A 16,792-nucleotide genomic window follows, 5' to 3' on the forward strand; every position below is an offset into this window, starting at 1 on the left:
GGAGACTCCAAAGACCTTTCTAGGGCCAGTGAGATGGCTCAGTGAGTAAAGGTACCTGCCACCTCCAGGATCTGCATGCTGGAGGGAAAGAACCAACTCCTGGGAGTTTTCTTCTGACCTCTGTATGTACACACACACACACACACACACACACACAGAGAGAGAGAGAGAGAGAGACACACACACACACACACAGGCACACACACAGACACCACATGCACACCACACAAATACAAAAAGATCTTTCTCGATCTCATTGTCTAGGACTCAGCAGAAAGAAAGGTATGAGCAGGAGGTGACATCAGTGCAGATGCATTGGGGGTGACGTCTGTGCAGATGCATTGGGGCTCGTTGGAGGTGCAGCTCACCTGTGCAGTGACAAGATACAGCTTTGGAGACCATGGAGAGATTACGAGCAACTGTGACCACTGCTTAGTCAACCATAGTTTCTCATGTATCCGTGGTCCAAGCATGTGTGGGAATCATGAGAAACACGGCATCTGGTGGAGATCAGAGCCAAGAGGTACTCATGGCTTAGAAGGAGGTGGGAGAGACAGCAGTCCCTACAGCAGGCAGGTAGGAACTCCTTCTACTAGCTCCCTCACCTCTTGGTCAGATCAGAGGCTTTCCAGAACTCTGGAGCTCTGGCTGTGGAGCCATCTTCAGGACTGGTGTCTGGGCCCCAGTTCCAGGAGAGGAGCTACACCAGGCAATCATTTCCCCGGCTGCCTTGTTATTTTGTTCTGTGTAGTCGTGTGAGATTGCATTTCTAGTTCTATCGTTGAGGGAAGTGTTTGTGGTGTTGGAGATCAAACCCAAGGTCTCACGCATGCTAAGCAAGAGTTTACTACTTGAGCTACGTCTCATCTGTCATCACTATTGTCCTCATCGCCATCATTATCATCACCACTGTCATCTGGATCACTGGGGTAGAGCCAGGGCCTTGGGCATGCTAGGAAAGTCCTCTGCCAATGAGGTCTATCACCAGCCCTTCCCACAAATTCTTATATGCCTTCTGTAAGTCTCTTCATTTGAATGAGGAGGAAATTGAAGCTCAGAGAGGGGAAGTGACTTTCTTGAATCAACTGGTAAGTCATGGTGACCAGATAGTAATAGCAATAATTGATTATATTGGCTTGGGTGCTGTGAATTCTGTCTGTAAGACATTGCTGCAAAGTGAGTGCTTTGCAGGGACTGTTTTGTTTGATCCCCGTGACCAACAAAGACACAGGCTCATGTCTGGATCTAGAGTCTAGAGATGAAAACTGCCCATGGGGCAGGAAAGATGGTTCAGCTGGTAAACTGAAAGGACTTGGTTAAATCCCTAGAATCCATGTGCTGAGCTACACCCTTGAGCTTGTTACCCCAGCTGGGGGAAGGGGTCAGAAAGAAGTGAATCCCTGGGACTTTCTAACTACCTAGCTTAGCCTATTGGTGAGCTCTAGGCTGGTGGGAGAAGGGGTCAGCAAACAAGGGGGGCAGCTCCTTAGGGATGACACCTGAAGCTGTCCTACAACCTCCAAATACATAAGCACCCGTATACATAAACACATGGGGACACACACATGCGTGCACACACGCGTGCACACACACATTTGCTTACACACACAATGCACACCCATGCACACACACAATGCTCTGGTGACAACTGCTGTCCAAGGTCTCCTTTGTATTTCCTTTTTTTTTTTTTTTTTTGATTTTTCGAGACAGGGTTTCTCTGTGGCTTTGGAGCCTGTCCTGGAACTAGCTCTGTAGACCAGGCTGGTCTCGAACTCACAGAGATCCGCCTGCCTCTGCCTCCCGAGTGCTGGGATTAAAGGCGTGCGCCACCATCGCCCGGCCTAGTATTTCCTTTTCTTAACGTATTCATTTAATTTTGTGTGTATGGGTGTTTTGTCCACATGGATGTTTTCATACCATGCGTGTGCAGTACTCATGAAGTCCAGAAGAGGTGCCAGGTGCCTGGAATTGGTGTTCCAGACAGCTGTTAACTACCATGTGGGTGCTGGGAATGGAACCCCCTGGAAGAGAAGCTACTGCTCGTAACTACGGAACCATCTCTCCAGACTGTCTTTTATTCACACATTTACTTACTTTTCCTCCTTCCCTTTTCTGTACTCAGTTTTTTCCTTCGAACTAAGCAAGCATAAGTGTTGTGCAGAGGGCTCCCTGAACCTTCAGATGCCCTGCCCAGCTTAGTTAAAGTCCCTGTTTTGCCCGGATTCTCCTAGAGTCAGCAGCACCCCCTTGTAGAGTTGCCCGTTTTCTGTTCCCCACTCTCTTCCCTGCTCATAGGTTTCTAGGTCCCCAGGAGCTTTGTGGTTTCTGCCTGTGGTGCCTTCCTGGGTTTTGTGGCCGGTGCTGTTTTAGGCCAGCAGCCTCGAGAACAGCTGCTTTGTGTGTGGTTATGTGAGATGAAGCCCCCACAGCAGGCTGATGACGGGGACATGTCACTTTTCTTCTGCAGACAAGGACTCCAGAAGGCATGTTTTCCTGATGCCCTGATATTTGAGGCACAGTCTTACCTTCATCCATGTCTTCCTCCCTCACAAAGAAACCCTTAGCAGCTCAGCTGAATAGAGAGGGAAGCTGAGGCCTGAACAGCAACACTTGCTGGACAGATTTCAGCAGAATCCCACCTTTCTCTTCTCTCCTCTCTTTTTGAGATCCTTTCCCACTGTAGCCTAGGCGACCCTGGAACTCAATATTATCGCCGTCTTTAAACTTCTCTCTGCCTCCCTCATACTGGATTAAATGTCTGTGCCTCTGCTTGCTCTCCTTTCTCTTCCTCTCCCTTTTGCCTCCTGCCATGTCTCACAAGCCCTCCTGAGGCACCTCTCCCTCTCTTATGCTGGGCCTTCCAATCCTCCTTGTACCTCAACAATACCCCATTCCCCATAACAGGACAGGAGGCTACACCTCAAAACCCTGGACTCTGAAGCAGGAGAAGAGGGGGTATTTCAAAGGAGGAGTCCTCATCCCACTCCACTCAGTCCCCAGTGACTCTGAACTGACCTCTGTCTCCTCTTCAGGATGCTGCAGAGCAACCAGCTCCGAGGGATCCCGGCAGAGGCATTGTGGGAGCTGCCCAGCCTGCAGTCGCTGTGAGTCACTGAGGGCCCTCCTTCCTGGATCTGGGGCACAACCCAGGCCCTGCCTTGGTTTCCCTTCCCTTGATGCCCACACATGAGTCCAGATGAAGCTTCTGGCTCTGAATTCCTGAGGGTTTTGTCATCTTGTGTGTGTCTATGACCCTTGCGTGTTTGCAGGACTGGCCCCAGGTAGGGCCACCAGGACAGCCAGTCCTGAGGCCACTGGCATTCTGCCAAGGGAGCTGGGATGTGGGGTGGAGACTACTGTCCCAAAGATTCATCAGGAAGGGGCTGTCTCCTCCTCTTAGCTGACTTTTGCCCTGGAGCTCAGTAGGAGGAGGGAGTCAGATTCAGATGCCTACTTCCTTCCTTAGTGGGGAGAGGGGACTGTGATCATAGACTCTGGGCCACCCAGGATAAAGCCTGCTCTCCAAGGAGCCCTGCAGTTCCTCTTTTACCCCACCAGGGGAATCATGGCAACAGAGCCAAGCCTGCCCATGAGAGTGGTAACAGGTGCTAGGGTTGAGGGGAGCTGGTCTTGTCCACCTGTTGTGTTGTATGGATGCTGCGCCCAGCACAGGGCCGGGAACATGGTAGGTGCCTCACACCTGCTTACAGAAGCCAGGTGAAGTTTTGGTTGCACCTATCTCCATCCAGTGGGGTGAATATGTATTTTGGGAAAATCATGGTTGGGGGATGGGACTCAGGTAGGCATGACATTTAACCTGTAGGAACCTAGGCCTGTGCAATGAATGTATAGGACAAGATTGTCGTATCCTTGGATGTAGGTTCTGCCGTGGCCCTGCCCAGAGCCTGGATGTGGAGGTCAGACAGTCTTAACCGGTTTTCATTGTCCTTGAGCAGAAGGAGGGAGACAGGGAAAGTGGCTTTTCTCTGGACTCCACCTTTAAATAGAAGGTCTCCGACCAGCTAGCCACAGCCACCACAGTTTGGGTTTTTCCCACGTTGGCTACCTGTGTATAACTGCTTTTGTTGACTGAGTGGCCTGGGTGGCAGTAACTAACTTCCCTCCTCTTGCTGTCCATCTGTCTGGCCTCCATCCCAAAGCGTCTAGGCCTCTGGCCCCAGCGCCCTCTCCCTCCATCCAGCAGGATGGGTAGGTAGCATGCTCCGGGAGGCCAAGGTCGGCAGACAAGAGCCAGGAGAGCCTTGCGTGCTGTCTTGCCGGCAGACTAAACATTTGCTTAGGGCACCAGCAAAGAGCCGGGAGAGCCAAAAATAAGAGGTGGTGGATGGGGTGGGAGAGGGTTGACATTTCAATCAAAGCATCAAGCAGACTCATAGGAAAAACTCGGACTTATTTTGAAGTTAAATCATTAATTAAAAAAAAAGTGAGTCACACCTTTTACTGAAGGTCTATGAAGGTCTTGTTTTCAGAGCAGGCCTGGCATTTTTAGTTAGACACACAGTTTTGCTCATACATTCTGAGAGCTTGTGGGACCAGAGCGTTCACTCCAGCCCCATCGCAACCCTCTGCTTAGGCAGATAAGGGCAGAAATCATGGCAGTAGGTCCTACCTCTTGCGATCCTGAGATCACCAGCCTGCCAGAGAAAGCTTGGCTTCAGCCCCTGCCTCTGATCTTGGCCACATGCCTCAGTGTCTCCATCTTAAAAGTGGTCGTACCCTGCTCACCTCCAAGGACTTTCCTGAAAAGAACACATAGACTTTTTTTGAGAGGGGTAAGAGAACTAGAAGGCTGCACACAGCTGTGACAATGCTCACCCATCCAGTTATCGGTTTGTCCAACATATTTCCGAGGCTCGACTAAGTCAACAAAATTTGTATTAGGTCTTGAAGATCGGGAAAGGTCAGTCATGTAATGAGCAGAGAAGGACATGATGGACAGAGGGACCACAGGGTCCAGGGTGGAGAGGTAAAGCAGAAGAAACTGAGTGAGCACTAGGGAGTTTGGCTGAACTGTGTGTGTGTGTATGTGTGTGCGAGTGTGTATGTGTGCGTGCATGCATGTGTGTGTATGTGTGCATGCATGCATTGTGTGTATGTGTGTGTATGTGTGCGTGCATGCATGTGTGTGTATGTGTGTGTGATTGGTAGGCAGGACAGCGGTGGAGGAAGAACTGAAGTTAGCAAATGATACCGTCTGACAAGGGACTGTCCCTTAGTTAAGGAAGCCATGACGTTGATAGAAGGGAGCTGCAGAAGGACTTTGAGCAGGACAGCAGTGAGTAAGTTTAAGTTTTTGTAAAGTCCCCCTTTGCAGCAGTGATGGGGACTGAGGGGGGGGGAAGCCAGGCAGCCGAGAGTGACGGTGGCCAGAGGATAGGCAGGGACAGCAGTGAAAGAAGAAATCGATGGACTCTGAAAACTTCAGCACTCTCAGCTCCTCTGTGGGCTTCCTGGAAGGCCTGGGTAGATTACTCAACCTCCATCCTGTTTTTCCTTATCCACACAACCATGGCAGCGTTGGCATCCACTCATCTCAAGGGCACGGCAAGAGATGAGTTCAAGGTACAGGAGGGACTTGGAACAGTGCCTTCTGTTGTCGCTGCCATCGGCATTAGCCCCAGATGACCGTGGGAGTAGGGGGAGGGGAGAAGTCACACCGACACCAGTCCTCTGGCTTTGACATCATGGTAGGAGGATCTTGTCACCAAGAGCTTGGCACATGGTGGAACTCATGCAGAACGTGCTGGAGAAATGCTAAATATAACGTGAGCCCTGGCTTAACCGAGGTGATCAGCAGCCCAGATAAACCAGAGGTTGTTCATTCTGTCTCCAGGGTGCAGGGGCTTGTGTGTGCATGTGCAATCATGCCTGTATATGCATATGTACATTAACATGCATGTGCATGCGTGTGTAGGGGAGGGTGAGGAGGAAGGACATAACACAAGGACTCAGAATGGCGGGTGTTAGTTATATCCTGAGCTTTTGGAAAGTAGAGGAGTTAAGGAAAGATCCCCTGAGACATTGCAGGGGAGGTGGTCCTCATCAAATTCACTCCCCACTATATCAGATAGCAACAGTGAGACCAGGTTTTGTTAGAGACTGAGAGGACAAATGTAGCTGAGATCAGTGTCACAGACCTGTACATCAGCTCCACGTGTTACATCTACCATGTGGCTTCATCTTTCTCACCCTCCTTACTGACTGCCCTAGCAGATGAAGAGACCTGCAGGAGAATTTCGGGGCTATCCAAGGTAGAGTTGTTGAGGCCCATGCAAGGGTGCTTTGGCTGTGGGATTCCAAAGGCTGTGAAGGACCCCTTCCTTTGATGGCCATCATTCAAGGCGCTCCTTCCCTAGAGAAGGAGTAAATGACAGTGTCCTGCCTTCTCTCTGAAGCTGGCACACCAGGGAGGCACAGTCACTTCTCTCTTCCATGCTCCCCATAGTGTGGGCTGCCCTCCTAAGAGCAGGCAAGATGCGCAGCAGAGTGCGTGACCTCTGACACCTCCACATGGCGTGTCTCTGTTCTCCTGGAGCCGTGCATGGCTGAACCCTGTGGATGGTCCTACCTTCTACCAGCTAGAACCAGACACAGGGAACAGGAACTAGGTAGGGGGAGTCCAGTGTGGGACTCGGGCAGGGGCGAGGCAGCCAGCCTGCATTCCAGGGGCCATGTATTGAGTTGGATGTGACACATGAGCTATTTGGTTTGGCACCTGGACTGGTGGCACCCTACTCCCCAGTACCCCCCTTTGCACACACTTACTTCCTCCTGACCAACGTGGGAGGAGTGCGGCCACACTAGACATGTCACACTGGGCATGAATCCAGGCCGAGAGAAATCGCTGCAAGCTTGTGGAGCTTGGGGCTAGATAGAACTGGGTGGGGGTGAGGTAGGGCCCTGGGGAGAACCCAATGGAAAAGCAGAAGCAAAGCTCTCAGAGTCAGCTCCAGACTGGGCCCTAGGTCTGGGCATCGTGGGAAGCACAGTGGCAAGAAAAAACAAACAAACAAACAAACAAAAGAACCGGAAGAGGACAGAAAAGAACCCAGTCTTGGAAGCCCTGGGGGCGTATCTGTTACCAAGGACAGCCACTTGGCAATGACCAACGTGCTAATCTTGAAAGCCCTTCCAGGTAGCTTCTAGTTATGATAATTTTATAGATGAGACAACTAAAGCCCAGAGAAGTTTGCTAGAGGTCAAACAGCTAGGACGGAACAGAGGTGGAATTTTGGGTTAGTTCAGACTCCATAGTACCAAGGTCTTCACTCTGCCCTTAATACCTTTTCAAAGCTCTAATACCTTAGGGTCCAGAGATTTGGGTTCAAGTCTTGATTTTACCACTAGTTGTCAATCATCATTCCTCTTTGAGCCTAGGGTTCTCCATCTCTGAGGTGGGAAGGTCAAATAAGATGATTGGACAGCCAGGTTTTCGAGAGATTAACCTGATAGGAAGTTATCGCTGGCCCTGTTCTGGGATGGTTGATGGCTCCCGAGTCTAGTTCACTCGGTTTTACTGTCTGTGCTATGACCACGTTCTCTGTGAACCTTCCTAGCACCCTGGGAATGCATCAGAGTTGGACAGGGAGAAGAAAAAACATGAATGTGTTCAGAAGAAAATGATCAAGCATTCAGTTCCACGCCAGATGTCCCCTGAGGGGCTCCAGGGAAAGACAAGGCAGGTGCCCCTCCCTCCAACAGTGACCTACTTTGAAGGGACAACTGTACATAAACTAAGGCCCCAGACAAGGTTGATAAGCACAGCATGCAGCCGGCACTTGGTGTGTGACAGTCACTTGCACCTGTCACCAGTCTACACATCGCTCCTGGGGGAAGAGTATTGCTGTTGGTTTGCCTTCTTCACTCCGCAGATGAGCATCCTGAGACAGAGAGAGGTGATGCTACTGCATCAGAACTCAGGTGGCCCCAAGAGGAAGCCACTCACACATCTACTGTGCCAAGCTGCCTCCAAGACTGAGTCTGAGTGGCTAAGGGAGAAGATGGCCAGTTCAGGGGAATAGCAAGACTTGGAGACCAGGGAATTTCCAGGGCACCTGCTCCAGGAGTTGTTGAGCTCTGCCATAGGCGCCTGGGGATCCTAGCTCTAACTATTTGCGCCTTTATCTTAGAATTCTAAAGTAGAGCCTAGAAGGATGGGGCAGGATGATGCTGCAGCCGGAAGAGCTAGGGTCTGCCAATATGATATTAGCTTCGTCCCTGAGAACTCTCAGCCTTGGTGGGAACCTGAACACCTGAACAGGTACTAGCCTGTTGTGTCTAGTGACTGAGCTTTTAGAGCTTGCACGGGTTGATCTATAGCACCGCTTACAGCCTGGCTTGTAGCAGGACTGGGCAGGACTGAGCTCAGACTTCTGGGGTGACAGGAGGACTTTCCTCTCCGTTCATATGTAAATTGTAAATTGTCGGGAGGACCCAGGGGAGGCTTGAGTGGTCTCAGAAGAGTCAGTTAGACCTGGCACAGCGATGGCTCGTTCCCTCCAGGAAGCATTCCCCTGGGTCTCCCGGACGCTATGAGAAGAGTGAGGAGAATACCATGGCGAGCCAAGGGGAAGGGACTGTGGGTAGAGCTGGGCAAACTTAGCCACTGGCAGAGCTCACAGAACAATAGCTTTCCTGCTCTTGTCCAGAAGAGCTGATTGTATCATCTGGGAACCTGTGAACTACTTCATTCTCAGCCTGGTGGGGCACTGTGGTACCAGCATTCCAGAGGTAGAGGTAGAAGGTTCAGGCTTCCAAGAGCAGTTTAGGCTACAGAACGAGCCAGATCTCAAAGTGTGGGGGGAGGGGACGCATATTTCTAGGCCCCAGTCCCTTTCCACTGAACCAAGTCTGTGGAGTAAGCCCCCCCTCCCTTAATTCTGACTCTGAAGATAAAATAGAGATACGGGGAGCTTTGTTTCCTGAGCCACTTGAACACAGCACAGCAGTGTGGTTTCAGCATCCCACTGGTCGCATGGCTCCGCTATCTGCCTTCCATCTTCTCATGGCTTCTCTTTCTCTTCTGTCTCTCTGTCACCTCTCAAAGGGATACTCGTCACTGGGTTTTAATGACCTCATCTCAACAGCTTTCTTTAAATAATATCTGTAAAAATCCCCTTTCTTCCAAACAAGATCTCAAGTACTGGTTCTGGGCATGAGGACATGAACCTTGGGATTCACTTTTCAGCCTCTTGCAAGAGACGTTGAGAATGCGGAGGAGAAAAGATGGGCCTGGAACATACTTGATGATCAGGAGTTGAGGGTGGGGAAGATGAGATGGTACCCTTCTATAATTCCAGCACTTGGGACATGTAAGCAGAGATCAGGAATTGAGGGCCAGACAGGGCTACATAATGAATTGGGGCCAGCCTGAGCTACAAGAAGAAGCAGCACAGTCATGAAAACTAGAAGCAACAACAAAATAGCTAATGTTGAGTCAAGAGGAAGTAAACAGAGAGGGGAGAGGGCTCCTAAACCCCAGCCTGCACCTGCAGGAAGGTGACAGAGGGAGACCCAGAGCAGACAGGAGAGGGAGCAGCAGGCCCTGAGGCCTGAGAGCTCTGATCCAAGATCCCAACCTGAAGCTGCTCAGTCTGCTACAAGGGAGTGAAATCCCCATCTCAAAAGCTGGCCGTGATCCCTGCTGGTGATTTGGTGAGTTCTGTCTGTACCCCAACTTGGCTGCTCTTTAGGGAGGGCCCTGGGGCCCAGCTGTGTCAGGGGGCCTAGCAAGGGGTCCCCAGGGACATGTGGGGTGGTGATGGCCTCCCTGGTGAGGCTATTTCAGGCAGCATGATTATATGCTACCTTGTTTGGTTCTTCCAGGGTTCCGGGAGTTGATTACTACATGTGTCTGGCCAGAGGCTGCTCTGAGGTGGGCGGGTGGGCAGACTAACAGCACTTGCAGCCCATGAGGGTCCCAACATGAGTCATTTGGCTCCTGAGAGACACGGAGAGAGTGTCTCTGCTGGGATGGGCTCTGGGACCTGTTGGCGATTCTTTCAGCCATAAATGCTAGTCTGAAACAGACTTGGCTCCAACTGGGCCACCCAGAAGCAGCATTGGGCTCCTGTGTGATGGGAGACTTTGCAAAGAAGAGCTGGGGGCGCCTCATCTCTCCTACAGGTGTCTCGGGGCTATGTGTGGTATTGGGGGACTTCTTGGGTCAGACAGTCTCTGACTAAAGCTCCTGACTCCTAGAGTCCCTTAGAAATTCTGAACTGAGAGACCAGAGCACCCAGGGGTGGGCCTGGGAGCTCAGATTAGTTTTAGGCTCAAGAGAGCCCTTAAGCAAAGCCCAAAGGCAGGGCTGCCCCTCCCACGCGGGTTTCTCCTCCCTCTGGGCAAATAGCCCTTCATAAGCAGTCAAGGCCGTGGCAGAGCCCTGACTCTGGGAATGTCTGTGCGGAAGATGAGACTCCACCGTGGATGTTTTCCCTCCCTCCACCACCCTACTTCTCTGGCTCCTGGTATTCCTGCTTCCTTCCCTCCCACCCCCTTCCCTGTGTTTCACTTCCTCCCCACCCCTCTGTCTCCCTGTTTCCTCTTTCTTCCCGCCAGCCTCCTTCCATTTAGCTACTCTTTCCTGATTTGTAGAGTGCTTCTAATGTAAGACACAGACAATGCTGATTTAGTAAACGAAGGCTCTGCTCTTTAGCAGCTCACGACTTCTATGCGGATGTCAGATACCTAGCTATTCATCTTCCCCTCAACCACACTGTTGGAGCCACACTCCGGAGACAGAGAAGCCACTGCAAGAGAAAGGAAGCTAGCTGACTGCAAGGCTGGAATCCTGGCAATAGAGTGTGCCCAATACGAGTCACGCTGGGAGCTAGTACTTGCTAGGTACTTAGTGTGTGGTGAGGCAATACATGGCCAACACAGGCTCATTTATGCCTTACCGCACATCCCCAAGGAAGATGCTATGACCTCTATTTTACAATGAACAAACGGGGCTTTTAGGGTCATCTTTTAGGATTCCAAGTCCATGCACTTTTGTTTACCATAGAGGCCTACTGCACAGTCAGACTGACTGAGATTTGTGCTCTCTTGCCTCTGCCTACTGACTGTTGGAATGATAGGTCTGCACAACCACGCCTGACCCATGAGCACTCTTAGGAGGAGGACTCTAGAGTCACAGGAGCTCAGCTGAGCGGGATCCTAAAAGACTATCTACCTCCAAACACCAAGGAAGCTTACCAAGTGCAGACCCGAGGTCCCTTCTCAGACCTCTCGAACAGAGATTCCGAGGACTTTGGGTCTTAGGAAAGTAGCCTCTGGTGACTGGTTCCGCACCCATTTTGGGAACACTGTCCACATCCTTAATTCGAGACATGCCTCATGAGCCCGCAACATCAGCAGCCTTCTGGAGCATGTAAGGCTCATGGAACCTTAAGCACCACTCAGAACTCTTGGTTCAGAATCTGTGTTTTATTTTTTATTATTTTTTTTTGTTTTTTTTTGTTTTTCGAGACAGGGTTTCTCTGTGGTTTTGGAGCCTGTCCTGGAACTAGTTCTTGTAGACCAGGCTGGTCTCGAACTCACAGAGATCCGCCTGCCTCTGCCTCCCCAGTGCTGGGATTAAAGGCGTGCGCCACCACCACCCGGCTCAGAATCTGTGTTTTAACAAGAAGCCCCCTTCCCCACCCTCTAGGTGATCAGTAGAGTGTGACTTCAGAATTGCTCCTCTTTTGTTCAGTACCCTGGGGAGGGCACACCCTGAGCTTGATGGAGCCTCCTTACCCTGCCTCTCAATCTCAGTTAAGACAGACAGCAGTCGTCACCAACCGGCAAATTCCCACTGTTTTTAGATGCCAAGGACTTTCTATACAAAGTCCCAAGGCTTAGCGCTCCTCACCCATTCCCCTGCAGCCACCTGTACGCTCGGGCTGGAAAAATGTGAAAGTCACTCAGGGTCCCAGTCTCCTCACTCGGCTTGGGGACGGGGAGACAGAGATCTCCTTCATCCTGACATCTCAGAGAGCTCACATTTTCCCGGGATTCTTTGCCACTGAGGCCTCGGAGCAGCACGAAGGGGAGGCTAGAAAGGGTGAAGGCAGTGTGACCTGGCCACCTCTGTGGCTAGCAGCCACCTTTAGGCTCCACCCCGGTCACTTGGTGGGAGGAGATGGGTGGGGAGTGAGGGAAGAGGGGTCTTTACGGAGAGCCTCTGAGTAATCTCCCATCCATTTATGAGCCTCAACAGTGCAAATGGTCACTTGATGTAGTGTAGGAATCCAGATGTCAACCGGAGAAGGCGGAGAAGGACCCTGGTTCTTGCTGTGACCCAGTCAGAGGTGCATGGATAGAGGCTGCCTGCCTGGGGCCACAGGGCCCTGGAATAGCAGAGCAGAAAGTTCAGCAGTCTGCAATACTCCTTTTCATGTGAGAAAATCGAGCCACACAGAGGGTGGAGCATTCCTGTCTCACCCAGAAATCGGCGAAGGAGCTTGAGGCTAGACACCCCTCTTTTTTTTTTTTCCTTCAGAAAGAGGATGAGCTATTTATGAGCCTGCATGACCACTTGGCTAGCTGGCTGTAAGATCAGTTGCTCTGGAATGTGACCCCATCCGGGGACTCTTGCCAAGGTGGCTTCCTTCCCCTCAACAATCCTGACACCTGTTTTGGAACTTAGAGCCAACTCCTTCCCCCAACTCTCCCTTCAACAGCTCCAGTGGGTGGGGCGGGCAGCGTTGGGTGGGGAGGCTGCACCAAAGGACTCTGGACCTTTGGACAGGGTCTGGGCTGGGGCAAATGAGCTACTGCTGGTGGCTGCGCCAAAGGATGCAGGGCTAACCAGGGCCTGGCAACCCATGGTAAAGAGTGTCTGTTGTCCTCTGACTCAGTAGTCTCTTAGTTGAGGGGATAGGCACTGTGGCCCCAAGCTTTTGGCGCCCTCACCTTGTCTTTTAAAAGAACTGTTTCCATTGTGTTTTCAGTCTGGTTAGCCTTTATATTGCCGGCTGAGGTGGGAGCACAGAACCTATCTGGGGCCAGAGGCCCAAAAACCTTCAGTGTGCAGTGACCTCAGTCCCATCCTTATCACTGCCAAGCCACACCGTCAGGGTCATATCGGTGGAGTGGGAGACAGGGAGGGAGAAGAAGGGACTCTGAGCACCCCTAGTGTGGCGTGTACCTCATTGGCTCTTCACCAGGCAGCAGGTCTACTGGTCCATTTCCAGGGCCTGTTGCACAGGGCCAGTCACATCAGCCCATCTCCCCTTTCTACCCTCCAGGCTGTCTGTAGTGGGATCTCTGAGGCCCTTCTGGACCACCAGGAGAGGAGTCTCTGCTCATCTCTCCACCCCTGACTCTAGCTCTTGCCTGGCCCTCATTCTCCCATTCTCCCTGCCCCTGACCACTCCTCCATCTTCTCTGTAGACCCCCTTCCCCAGTCCATTCTCTAAGGGACACCATTGTTTGGAGTCTGCCCTCCTAGGACAGTTCCATGTCTGCCTGTAGGCTCTGTGCCCACTTGTATGCTGATGTTTCTTGGGGATCTACTTCTTCAGCCTAGGTTGGTCCATTGAACTGACCAGTGGAGTCTCCGCTAGGTGGGCCTAGAAGGGCCTCACACCTTTCCCAAAGTAAGCCCACCACCTTCCCTTCCACATGTCACCTTTCTGAATTTTCTATCCCAGGGAATCATGCCATTCATTTACTTCCAGAGTCTGGAAACTGGGTATCTGCTTTGATGTTAGCACCACCAATGCAGCCAACGCATTGGGTTCCAGTGACTGTCCATTCCAAGCATTCGGTAACACGTCTACCTCTCTTTACTCCACTTGCCTGTAACCGCTTTCTAGTTGGCCACTTGCTTCTTTTCTGAACTTGCCTTCCGCCCTTAACTGCAGCCAGATGGGGCTTAAGACACAAATCTAAGCAAATCACTTCTGCTTAAGATTCTTCAGTGTCAGCCCGAAGACAAAGCCCGAATTCCCACGACTCCCACTACCCACCCTGCACATGGTTCAGGACTTCTGCATCGCAGGAGAGGGCTTGCAGCTGCTCCTGCTGTTTGTTGTTGCTCTCCCTGGGAGACTGCCAGCAGCCGGCGGTGCTCCCCGAGCCCCAGTCAACAAAGGCAGGCAGGACACCTTGGAAACACCTCTGGGACAGCAGTTCATTTCTTGGGGGTGCTAATGCCAGGTGGAGAAGCTTATGGGCCCAGACTCCCTTTCTCTCGGGGAAGAGGCAGTATGGATGCAGTATGGATGTGTGTGCGTGAACACGGTGCAGGATCAGTGGCACTTGGGAAGTGGCAGCAGCTTGGAAGATCTGGGGCTTAAGTTCCAACTCAGGCGTGTCTGGGTCCTAAGGTCATGAACTTTCTATCACAATTTACTTGCTCCTTCCCACTTCCTAGGTTCTTTTTGGACGACATGGTAAGCGGGTAGTTCTGAAGGAGGAAGGAACGAGGGTTCACAGATTTTTTCCTGACTTCCTTCCCTTTCTGGGGAGGTGGGATAGCAGACAGGCCCGAGTCGTGAGTGGCGCAGGTGAGCATGTGTTTGACATGAGCAGGATGCGGGTCAGAGCCAATGCAGGCAAAGCAGCTGGCTGTGGAGGAGTCTGGGCTAAGTTCTGTGCCAGAGACGGGACGTGAGGGGGGGTGGAGCATGGGAATGGTAGGCCTCCACCATCTGGTAGTGTCTTGTGAAAGGCTGCGTATTAGGGCACGCATCGCTCTAAATAAAACAATAAACTTGTTAATTTTGAGAAAGTCACGCCATGGCTAGAGCCGAGAATATCATTATTAGATTTATCTGCTACTTGCAGGTAATCTATGTCCCTGCGGTCACTCAGTGTGGGGGAACAGACATCTCCCTACAATGCAGAGGAGCCAGAGTCTCATGGAGAAACTGTGAAAGCTGACTATTTGGGGTGTTCATAATTTCCAGAGTTCTGGGTTGGGGTGGGGGTGGGAGGAAGGAAGAGAAGCCTCCAGATCCACGAGGCCAGGGAGCCAGGAGGCACTATTCCCCAAAGATGCTCCTCCTCTCCCGTCCAGCCTAGTCCCCTTTCCTTCCTGCTCTGTCAGCTGCAGTTGACAAGAATGAAGCTGTTCAGCCTCCTCAGGGACCAACCAGGCCTTCTGGGCCAAGGCAGCTGTCTCGGCCCCCAGCCCCAGCTCCAGCCTTCTCCCCTGGCCCCCATTAACCTGCCTCTGAGCTGCGCATCTGCTAACCTGGGGTCTGAAGTGCTTTAGGATTAAAACTCCTTTAGAACATCTGGAATGTTGGGGCAGGCGGGCCCCACCTGGAAGAGAGAGGAGGTGAGAAGGGGGAGAAAGGAAGGAAGATGGAGGAGGAGAGGGGATGAGAAGCGGAGAGGGAGATCAGTGAGCTGTGTGCCTGGGGGTGCTGATGGGGAAATGGAAGCATACTAGTCCTGGGGTCTGTCCTTTGTCAGGTGGGAAAAGGTAGAGGTGGGGGGGGGGCGTGCTGAAGTGTGCACCCAAGGCTCCCGTGGCACCAGCGAGGTAACCTGTGCCTTTCACTAAAGACCACATAAAAAGCCCTGACTGCCAGGGGCAAATCTTCTTTGCATTTCATTGTGGGGTCCTAGTCTCTGTTATATGTTCCTGCAAAGGCAGCCGTCCCCTCCTTTTCCTAGACCCGGCTTCCTCTGCCCCCAAAACTTTGCCAGAATTGTTTCTCAAGCTGAGATGTTTTCTTTTTCCAGGCTGCCATGCCTTGCTTCTCTCCTTCCTACTACTACTACTACAGCACTTCCTCCTCCAGGAAGTCTTCCAGGATGGCTCCACCTGGCGCTGGAACCACCCGACACATGGAGACCACGCAATACCAGGGCCAGGGACCTGTCTTTGTTAGCTTTCCCCTCTTCTTAGTCTTGGCTTTTGCATCCACAACTGGGTGGTGGTTCTGGGCTTTGTGGGATGGAACCAAGCGCTCCTGGCGATGAAAGGGATAGTGAGAGTTCTGTCCCAGCCAACACCAGCTGCGCCAAATGTCCTGCTGGACCTGGAGTCTTCCACAGCTGCCTCTATCAGAGTTCAGAGTGAGGGCTGGGATGAACATGTGGGTATTAGCTAGAGATCTGGATACAGTCTTAGGGACTTTGGATCCTAAATGGATCCTTGAAAACGCCCAGGAAGGCCTTTATGTCCAGCCTAGGGCAAATGGCACCCATCCTGGCTCCTCCTTCTTCCTAGTAAGAACTGACAAGTGTTCTGAAGGTGCTCTGTGCCTTGGAAGGAGAACGAGGCAGAGTGTTGGCCGGTGTGAGTGCTACATCAGCCTTCTGCCCACCCTTTTCCCCCCTCACCCCTCCATGCCGTCGTCCTTCACCAGCCCTGACCAGGCTCTTCAAGCTCTGAGGCCCAGGCGAATATCCCCTTCGGTGGACAGAATGCTGTGGGATTGTATAGGGTCTTTCTGTGAGAAAGCTTTTATTTGGAAGCCAGCTCTGTCTTTTTCTGGAAAAGAAACGCAGATTATCTCAGCATTCTGATCCTCAGTGTTGAAATCTGTAAACTGGGACTGATAAAGAGGTCATTAGGAAGAGTAAGGAGAGGATGAGAGGATGAGACTGAGCCCAACACGGGGACACCTAAGTACACAGGAAGGGGTGGACTCTGTTAGAGTTACTGCTGCTCCGTCTTCAGCCCCATCTTACTTGGTCCCATCCATCATCCCCTATGGTTAACAAAGTCTACAGCTCAAGAGTTTGGGCAACTCAGAGACTCTCTGGTTATCGGAAGCTAGAATCAGATAGACTGGTCTTTATTTTTTAAAGAAGTTTTAAAATA

General features: G+C 51.7%; 1 protein-coding gene across 1 annotated transcript in view; it reads left to right on the plus strand.

Annotated features, from left to right (window-relative positions):
- The window catches only part of Lgr6 (leucine rich repeat containing G protein-coupled receptor 6), a 116,730-nt gene that overhangs the window by 37,707 nt on the left and 62,231 nt on the right, over window positions 1-16,792 (plus strand). The window contains exon 4 of the mRNA XM_050147849.1: window positions 3,033-3,104. Coding sequence (XP_050003806.1) covers window positions 3,033-3,104 — 72 coding nt within the window. The remainder of the gene's footprint in view (window positions 1-3,032; window positions 3,105-16,792) is intronic.

This window comes from Alexandromys fortis, unplaced genomic scaffold (assembly GCF_014885135.2).
Source record: "Alexandromys fortis isolate MF-2015 unplaced genomic scaffold, M_Fortis_MF-2015_v1.1 scaffold_58, whole genome shotgun sequence".
In the NCBI taxonomy this organism is placed as follows: Eukaryota; Metazoa; Chordata; class Mammalia; order Rodentia; family Cricetidae; genus Alexandromys; species Alexandromys fortis.